Below are 10,174 nucleotides of genomic sequence, written 5' to 3'. Positions count from 1 at the left end.
TTTTAATTAGACACCCCCAGCTTCTTAAAGATTAAACGAGGCAGAGGCTGGCACCACCTGGGAGTTCTGGCTGGGTGGCCCGGCTCCTGGAGAACTCTCTCTGCAGGCAGTAATTGCACAGCTTAATTCTTCTAGACTGAACCACTTCAGATTTATGCCAGTGAAAAGCAAACGTTGTTTGTAAGTCATTTAATTGTGTTACTGTCTCTCAACTTTATCAGATGCTCTGAGGCGGAGAGGCTGTGAGTGCCGGGGTGCCTCGGAGAGCTCCCACTGCTGCTGCTTCCAGACCCATAACCAACGGCTAACATCACAGGACCGGGTGGGATATGTCTCAAGCGGGATCCACGGTGACGGCTGCATCTCCAACAACTCCTCTGCCTTGATTGCAGAACCATGAACTAGTACACAATTAGGCGCAAACCTGGTTTATTATGTTCTTTGGTTAAATATCGTTTCTACCCCCTTTCAGAGCATTATAAGAACAAAGATAACGATCTCTTATAGAAAGACGGAAAACACTTTTGCTTTTTCAGAGCGAAGAATGAATTTACATTGTGCACTATATAAATTCTTATAATCAGGCCAGACTTATAAAAAGGTAGGGCTTTTGTTGTTGCTTGCTTTGAAAAATAGATTTCCCTGGGCTAGCCAGCATTGCTGTCCGCGGCCCAGACCACAGTCTCTTGGTACAGGCTCTCGGCACGTGTCAGCTCATCATGTCCAGACTGCACGGGTCGGCGCTGCCGTCGCTGCGCAGGGCCTCTGCCACGTCTCTTCTGAACACGGACAGGTTCTGGGTGAACCTGTGGGAAGAGGAAGAAAGGCCCAGCAGCGGCAGGGCTGGGCTGTAGAACCTCGCGATGATGACGCCTCTGTGGAGTCAGGACCCTGGAGAGGGCGCTAGGTCCAGCCTTCTTCCCACTCTCACTACCATACCTTTCCCTCCCAGAAAACAAGGGTTACCAACCCAAACACTGACCATTTTGAGGGGTGAATTTCGTGGCTATACTGTTTAAAAACTAGAGGCCCAGTGCATGAAATTTGTGCACAGGAGTGGGTGTCCCTCAGCCCGGCCTGCACCCTCTCCAATCTGGGACCCCTCGGGGGATGTCTGACTGCTGGTTTAGGGGCATTAACTCCAGCCATTAGGAAAATCACACAGAATGTCCCTGACATACAAACAGTGTGGTTTTATGAGTTGTTTTAATAATAATGGCCATTCCTTTAAATAATATCTGCTTACAAACGATACAGCTGGTACTATGTGAATTCAGAATGTTAATATCACAAAATCATAGAAGGTTGTAGTGGAAATAACCTTGAATTGTCTAGTCCAAACTTTTATAAATATTGGAATTCCCTTTTCAAATATTTTGAATGCTTTTTGTCCTAAGGAGCTTAACCAACTTTTGAGGCAACCCATTTTCTGTGAAACGACTGGGGACTCCTGCTGCCCCCCAGCGGGGCTGAAAGGACTGGGAGACTCCAGCGGGGCTGAGGGGACTGGGTGCCGCCATCTTTGTGATGGCGTGGTCAATTTGCATATCCCCTCTTTATTAGATAGGATTGTTTTTTAAAAAAGCTGAATTACACATCAATGTTATAAAGCATATAAAGAAAATGCTGAAGCTGTGTGCCAAATACTGGGTTGAGTTTACATATAAATTCATTTAATCATCACAAGTCTTCCCAAAGGCAGGTATTAGTATCCTCATTTTACAGATGAGAAAACGGAACTCACTACTTCAAAAAAGGCCCCCCCCCCCCCACACACACATAAGATTAAAAAAAAAGGGGGGTCACTGGGTTACGCTGTGTTCAAATCCTGGCTCCACCACTTCTTAGCTGGGTGACCTCCGATGACTACGTGATGGCAATATGAGCAGCTACCCCACGGGAATGTGGGAAGTGAGAATTTATTGAGTCAACTGAGACAACGCCTGAGCAAGCTCAGCAGAGTGCCCGGCGCGTGGGAAACAGCCAGTCCTGCCGGCTCGTGCACCGGAAGCAGAAGCGAGGAGAGCGGTCTGACACCATCTCACACGTGCTCATGAGGTGGCGCTCAAATGCCCCCGCTCCCCCCTCCCCCCCCCCCCGGCACTGAGGGCTCCCCACTCAGTAACTCTCTTCTGCTGGCTTCGCAGGTGCCCTTTCTGCCTGACAGGCATCTTGGCCTGGAGCAAAGGGAGGTGCCCACAGAGCCCATCCACTTGGCCTTGAGTTGGCCTTTCTCTCTGCCATGCAGCCTACGGAGGTCGAGGGGTCGAGGTCGGGGGTAACACTGAAGTTGGAGTCGACCTGACCTCAGAGCAGTGCCCAGGCTGGTGGCTCCCGGACATACTGTGGCTACTGGGATGATTGATTTGCATTTCAAATGGGTGGCCTTTGAGAGATTCCACTAACAACAGGATGCTACAGGCCGTTGTTTTCCTGAAAACGTTTTTTTCTCCATCACTCCTCATTGTCTATCTTCTCCACTAGAAGCTCAATTGGTTTGCCACTGTATCCCCAATGTCTGGCACATAGCAGATTCTCAATAAGAATGTGTGCACCGAATGAAGGAATGGATGGACCAGTTCAGGCAGAGCTGATTCCTCGTATTTAGCTCTCCCTGGAACTTACCTGTCTCTGTTCTTGACGGACAGGTTCTGCTCCACCCCTTCCATCAGGCTCCTGAAGCACTGGGCCAGGGCCTCCTGCTTGGGGAGAGGCTGGCTGTTGATCAGGCCTGCCCTCAGCTCGCCGAAATGCTGCCGGAGACAGACAGGCGTCAGAGCCCTGACTCCGGACCTGGGCCTGGGAGAGCCCCGGAGACGGGCTGGCCCGGCTCCATCTGCTTGGGTCCTAACTCTCAGAGGAGCGGGGGTCCAGGCCCACGCAGAACTTGAAGCCTTTAGAGAGAACTAAAGCAAGAGGGGCACTCCTAGGGATAAACTATTCTCCTTCCTCATAAAAACCTCTGGCTGTAACTGTTCCACTGTCACCGAACAATTTAGGCTGATGGAGTCCTGGCTTCCTCGGGGACCGAGCACATGGAGGTCTACCTGACGCTGCTCTCCGCCGACCGCAGCGAGGCTGACAGGGAGGGGAGGGCTGGACTAGAAGGGCCACTGAAGGCAAGGCCCAGGCTCCCAAACCTCCTGCTTTAGTGACTCGCTCCTCACACAACTCCAGGCCTCGTGCCGATCCCGGCCCTCTGGGTTAGGATGGGCGTGCTCTGCTGGGTGGCGCCAGAGACGCTTGCCTGGTTCCTGGAGAACTTTCTGGCATGAGGAAGCTCTGCCATACCCGCTCACAAAGCAGCACCGAGCCCTTCCCCTCGGCGGGCTCCGGGGGCTTTGCACACACGGGCGCCCGTGCTGAACCCAGCTCCTAATCACTGCAAACAGCCTAATTTCAGCACAAAGGCGACACTTTGACAGTCATGTGTTTCTGCTTCCCAGCCCAAACAGCATGATATTTAATTTCCATCATACATTAAAACAGCTCACATCAAAAACACACGTAATTAATATGGAGTCAGACTAATACTTAAATACCATATATCAGAGGCATTAGACTTAAAGCGCAATGTCTTCCCGAACAAGATTGGGAATGCACAAAACGACTTATTTTTCCCTTTTATAATGATGCAGTGACTCACACCAAATAGAAAATTATTAGTTTTTCATCCCAAACCATGAAATATTGCCTCCATCAGTAAAGTATAATATTGTGATGTCATAAGCGTTTTCTAAACACTGAATTTGCCCTCATTCCCTCTCAATCATTTTAAAAGAACTGCTCTCCTTTATAGAGCTCGGATTTAAATCACAGTAACACCGCGGGAAGATGAATGGCAGCGCGACTGAATGTGGCGAAAATTGGATACTTCAGCACAGGTGAGTGATGAGACAGCTCTTCTCTTTTTGATATATTTTCTTCTTCTATTAGTTTCCTTCCAAGGCCGGGATTTCAGTTTGAATTTTAATGTGTGCGGCTGCCTCTAATCTCACGGTCTTTCCCCCAGTACTATCTTATTGTATAGACAATTCATTCTCCCGGCAGTAACGCACTGTTCCCACTGACTGCTGGGAGCCGTGGCTTCAGGAGGCAGCCAGAGCGGCGGGGACACCCAGGACTGGAGGCGCCTGCTCCGGGTGGAGGGGGCTGGCCCTGCTTGGTGCTGAGGGGCTGCTGCTACCACCTGGGGTAGTGGGGATCCCAGATTTAAAAGGAGGCCAAGGAAGGAGCAAAATGTATTATTGCTCAGAATTCGCTTGGAACGGGGAGGTGGTGAGGTGAGCTCGAAGCGCTGCTGAGCAAACCAGCGCCCAGTGCGTGGGAGCTCGGGGTCCAGAAGAGCTCGTCTGGAGGCCCTTGCCTCACTGAAGGGCTGAGGCCGCTGGGAAGGCTTTCTGGGGGAACATGGCTTTGCCCCTGGGCGATCAAGGCTCCTGCTCCGGCTCAGTGGCTCCCCTGTCCTTCATTGTCACTGCCTGGCCTGGTGAGCAGCTCCTCCCCGCCCAGTGACCGCCTGCTCCGAGGGCCTCCCTGCAACCACGCCCTGCAACCACACTCACCTTCTCATGGAGCAGGATGAGGCCCAGGAGAGGCCTGGAGACTGACCACTGGTTCCGGCAGTCTTCGAAGACAATGGTGTTCATGAGGACAGACATCATCTGGAAGACAGAGGCACGTGACGACACTGATGCCTCGGCCCAGAGGCCCTCCAACCCCAGGTCTCTCAGGGATCGGTCCCTGCGCTCAACCCTGATGTGCTCTCCCTCGAGGCCAGGACTCCAGGCCGAAGCCCAGCGCACCTTCCTTTCTGTCTCTCTTTCACCAAAGAGGTCACGTTATGGAGGGAAACAGCTCAGAGAGAGGGAGGAATGGGACACCCTCCACGTAACCTTGGAACGGGAGTTTCCTGCTGGCTTGGGCTATTAAAGGCTTCCACTTGTTCTTTTGTAAAAAACACTTCTATTGACTTCTTAGAAAGAGAGGGAGGAAGAGGGAGAGCAAGAGAGAAACATCGATTGGCTGCCTCCTGCACAGCCGCTACTGGGGACTGAGCCCACAACATGGGCATGTGCCCCAACAGGAATCGAACCAGCAAACTGTCAGTGCATGGACACCCAACCCATGAGCCACACTGGCCAGGGCTCCACTTGTTCTTCATTCACTAATTCATTCACTCACACACACACTTCACTCCTACATGTACATCCTCATCTGTTCTCTTAAACTCAAAGTCTGCAAGACCCATAGGGGAGGAAAGAACCACTGTCCTCGAGGAGCTAGCTAGAAGCTTCCTGGAGCGACCACCCAGGAGGCAGAGGAGGAAACTGGGCTGGGGGGGGGGGGGGGCACTGTGCAGGGGGAGGATGCTTCTGGGTCCCGGAGGAGAAGTCAGGGAAGACTGCACAGAGAAGGTAATGTTCATGAACTTCATCAAAAATGTGTTCTAAGCAGAGAAACAGCAAAGAAGGCTGGGAACGCAGGAGGCTGGGAGGGTTCTGCACTGGTTAGGGAGCCCATGGTGGCAGGAGGAGCAAGACGGGTGCCCGGCGGGAAGACCACGCGGAAGAATCTGGACTTGATGCTGTTGGCACGGGGAGGCAGTCATGGGTTTGCAGCAAAAGACGCGCTCGGGTTCGTGGGGAACATGCAGGGTGAGAACCGTGCCTGTGACATTAGCGGAGGGAGGGGCTGCTGCCACGCCCGGCACGTGGTGGTGAGGCAGCTCGGGTCGTCCCGTGGGGCTGCTGACACGACTTCTGCTTCTTGGACTCTTTACCTCCCACCTCCAGCCCGTTTCCACAGCTCGAGTTCCCTCCTCAAGGGCAGGGGAAATGGCAGGGATGTGGCAAAGGCTGACTGCGCTTTGGTGACACTGGTTTCATCCTCTGGCATTTCTGCAATCCAATTTACCCCGTAAGCTCAGGCAAGTGGCTGAAGCTCTCTCTCCGCGTCTGCTTCATTAGCCATAAAGAGGAAAATCATAATCCTGCACAAGGAAGCGCTGAGAAATCAAATGGGAGGGTGGATACAGAAGTGCTGCGACGAGTAGACAGTGCTACAAACATTTAAGGTATATAATCACAACAGGAACGGGCTTCTTTGTAGCTCCAAACATCCACCATTGCATACATCGTCATCGTCGTCATCATCATCGCGCTTAGGCTGGCTGCAAATGAAGCCTGCCAGTGCAGACTGCCTGGATGTCCAGTCTCCCCGGGCAGAGGCGAGGGCCTCAGCCTGGTGCTGAGCATCATCTGCAGATCACACGTTCCTATGTATAACCTAACAAGCCGCCCCACGCCATAGAGCCACAAATTAAATTGACAAGCAAAACTAACAGATCCGCGGAGACAGTCTAAAATATTATGGGCTTCACAATGTGAAGGCAGAATGGATATCTTAATGGAAAAGATTAAAGTTAGAGGTACCCAACTCCTCCAGTAACTGACAAAGCATCCTGGAGTGATGTGCCAATTACTTTCTACGGTTCTCCCGTGGATTCATTTGTCTGAATGCATGTATTTATGTCTGTAATAAGTAAGGGGATGTTTGAATAAAACACTTTTCTAAAAATAAAGTTAGCTAAAATGGGTGATTTTTTTTTTTTTTACCCTTCCGGAAAAATGGAAATTAGTGAGCAAATCTGCTCAGATAGGACTGACGTGGCAGCTCGTTGCCAGAGTTCTTTTTCCTGATAATCGTGGAGGGTGCGGGGAACAGCTCACCCTGTGGCAAGCTCCTTTGGAGAAGGGCCCCGCGTGGAAGAACACTGGTGGGCTGCGTACTGGAGTCCTGTCCCGGGGACGGGGATGTGAGAGCTGGGAGGCTCTGCGGTTACGAAGTGAGCAAGCGAAGACTGCAAGGAGCGCGCTCTCCGAATGGACCAGCCCACGGGTCACAGAGCACCGTCGGACGTGCCCAGATTTTTTACTCCGACTGGGGTGGTCCTCCCTGGGGTGGTCCTCCCTGGCGTGGCCCGTGGAATCTCCTGGCTCGAGGAAGTGCCCCATTTCGTTATTGATTATGTACAGATAACTCAGATTATTGTCTCCTCACAATCATCTAACTTCACTGAGAGCTACAGTGAAAAAAATTACCTACTATGGTAAATAGTTCAAAAAGTATCCCTACATGTCAACCAGATGCATGGCAGACTCGCTCACAGCCTGGTGTAAACAAATCAATTGTCACCTAATTTTTTTTTAATTTTGGGGGGGAAAAGTATCCGTATTTGGTCTGGCACACGTGTTAGTATGGATTCTGAATGATGGTGCTTCTGGTCTGAAAACTTGTAATCTTCTAGACAAAGCTACTCTACAAATACCTGACCCGGAAAAACAAAACGAAGCAAGTTATGGTACCCGTGTCTGTTCACGCCCAGAGCCCGCTGCCTCCACCCTAAAGTGTGCGGGGCCAGTCTCCCTGCACAGGTGCCAACTCAGGGCTTCCCGCTCCATCTCCTGCTGACGGAGTCCGCGGAGATGTGGTGTCTGCTGGGTGCTTCCGGGGACCTGGAAGCCGGGGGTGGGAAGGATAGGGAGACTAGCCTGCGATCTTGTGGGTGCTGGGAGCACGAGGGACTTTCCTCTGAATCCCCAGGGCCCGGCATGGCATCTGATGCACATCCGAGCCTTAGGAAAACAGCTCCCGAGTGAAAGCGTGAACACATGAAAACCATAAGTGAACGATGGGAAAGAATGAGTGAAATATCAAGTGTAAAGAGCTAAAGATAAAGAGCCTGCTGAACAGGGAAATGGAAAACAGGCCAGGCAAGGGTAACCTGTCTTGTCCAAGGTGGTGGAAGGCGGCTTTGGTTTAGACCAGCGATTTTCAGCCTTTTTCATCTCATGGCACACACATAACTAATTACTAAAATTATGCAGCACACCAAAAATATGTCTTTTGCTGGTCTGACAAAAAATAGGTATAATTTTGATTCATTCCTACTGGACACCTATTGTTGTATTGGCTGTTGTCATTGATTTATTTGACTATCTAAGGCAGTGGTCGGCAAACTCATTAGTCAGCAGAGCCAAATATCAACAGTACAACGATTGAAATTTCTTTTGAGAGCCAAATTTTTTAAACTTAAACTTCTTCTAACGCCACTTCTTCAAAATAGACTCGCCCAGGCCGTGGTGTTTTGTGGAAAAGCCACACTCAAGGGGCCAAAGAGCTGCATGTGGCTCGTGAGCCGCAGTTTGCCGACCACGGATCTAAGGGAAAAGAGGTCAGTGTCCCTGACTAGTCAGGGATTGCAGGTTTAAACATTCTTGTGGCAAAGAAAGGACAAATCTAAGGAAAGGTGAGAGACCGAAGAGAAAGTGTGCATGTGCAGAGATCTGGGTGGGGTGGGAGGAGGGGGACAAAGCAAGGGTGACCAGGGCTGTGCCCAAGAGGGCGTGCTTGCAGAGTGGGGTCCCTTAGTTGTTAGGCGGTGTCTTCCTGGGAAGAGGGGTAGCATACAAATGATCTGCCCCTCTGGCCAAGCTAGACGGGCCTCGGTTTTGAGGTAACGAGTAGCTGAGGCTTTGAGGAACAACCAATACTAAATGCACCAAACACTCAAGAGCTGCTCTGAGTCTCAGGGAGCCTTTGGCACAGGACCGGCCGTGCAGAAGGCCAGGAAGAGGGGAGGGTCCAGGTCTGGGAGAACCTGAGTGCTGCCGAGGGAGGAGAAGCTTCCAGAGTGTCTGCACCTGGAAATAGGGGAGATGCTGTCCTGAGCTGGGGCTGAGGCCCCGGGCGCAGCGATATGGAAATGTGATCCTTCTCAGATTAGATACTAGTCATCTTTAGGGAAAAGGAATCAATTGCTCTCTGTGTCTGCTGCCTACCGATGTGGTGTTAGGGGAATGTTATGGAGAATGAAAGTAATAGACAAATAAGCATATATTTCCCTGCCTGCATTAACTAAGCCTCACCATCCAAGTTACATTAAATCTTTTAATATCTGTGCACATTAAGTACACTTGTAAATTCTTGTATGTCTTTGTAGCCTCATAATAGAAGCAAGTATTTAGCACTTTAAATGAAAAAAAAAAAAATCAAATGAAACACAAGAGGAGGTGAGCCTCTTTTTTAAAGAAATAAGATTGCAATCAATTACGGGTGACCCCTTCTCCCCCACAAACTCACTTGGGAGCCCTGCTTACGTGGCCTTTGCACAGTGTGAGCTTTGCTCAAAAAAAAAAAGAAAAAAAAAAGGGAAAAGGCTTCTTACCAGTGAAGTTACTGCGGGGCTGTTTCCCTCAGCTAGCTCTGGTCACGTTACACTGCATGTCACATCCAAACTGACAGCACCCTCCTCCTCCACTCCCTCTTACGGAAAGTTAAGGGATGCCTTTTCTCCAAGTGATAAATGACCTAGAATATTTCAAAACTCTTCCATCTATTGTAAAATCTAAGGAAATACACAACCTAGTTTTGCTGTTGTTTCAATTTCCTCCATTACCAACATTACCCCTAGTTCTCAAAACATTCATTTGAATCATCGTTTATTGGGGAAAGAATTACCTGCCAGTCTCCTAGCTTATAAGAAAGAAGATAAAGTTGGAACGCAACTTCAGGATTAATTAATTGAGAGGACTGCATGCAATGTGTCTATTCTGAATGTTACAGCACACATCACAATGAAAACAGTTTTATTTTCCATGGTTGAAATAAATTATCATAAATAATTCATTTCGATGGCAGAGATGTACTGGAGAGCAAGAGCAACGAAATTGACTACACTGCACTGTGAGCCTCATTCTTGAATCTTCATTATCCATTGGAAACTTTTTACGAGAAGTAAATCATATTTCAAGTGGCTGCAGATCTCATAAAGCAGCTTGCTGCATTAAAATACAACCGGAGAACCCGGGGCCCTGCAAGGCTGCAGGGTTTGCCACTCAGCTCCAGCTGGGAAACTCTTACTCTTCTCCAGCTAACATCAAACGGAACACTTTTCAATTTGATGTGAAAATTAAGCATCACTTGTCAAAAACATCATCTCCATTTCCTCTGGGTAGGAATGGTGGGAAAATGTAAGGAGAGGAGCAGCTTTCAACTCCAAAGTCATTTTCCGCTCCTTTTTATTCAAGTGAAACTTATTTCTATTTCTAGTTCATGGTCCTGTGTGAATGACTGGCCTATACTAGCCCCTGGGGGTCCCCAAATGAGCCAA

At 49.7% G+C, this 10,174-nt stretch overlaps 1 protein-coding gene across 1 annotated transcript in view; it reads right to left on the bottom strand.

Annotated features, from left to right (window-relative positions):
• Nucleotides 1–522: 522 nt before the first annotated feature.
• Nucleotides 523–10,174, bottom strand: part of RANBP17 (RAN binding protein 17) — a 233,284-nt gene continuing 223,632 nt past the window's right edge. Inside the window, exons 26-28 of the mRNA XM_008147617.3 lie at nt 4,566–4,664; nt 2,626–2,753; nt 523–806 (exon numbers count right to left, since the gene is read on the bottom strand). Coding sequence (XP_008145839.1) covers nt 710–806; nt 2,626–2,753; nt 4,566–4,664 — 324 coding nt within the window. The 3' untranslated portion in view covers nt 523–709. The remainder of the gene's footprint in view (nt 807–2,625; nt 2,754–4,565; nt 4,665–10,174) is intronic.

The sequence above is a fragment of the Eptesicus fuscus genome, chromosome 6 (genome assembly GCF_027574615.1).
Source record: "Eptesicus fuscus isolate TK198812 chromosome 6, DD_ASM_mEF_20220401, whole genome shotgun sequence".
In the NCBI taxonomy this organism is placed as follows: Eukaryota; Metazoa; Chordata; class Mammalia; order Chiroptera; family Vespertilionidae; genus Eptesicus; species Eptesicus fuscus.
The sequence above is the reverse complement of the archived record's forward strand: the minus strand, read 5'-3'. Positions and strand labels throughout refer to the sequence as shown.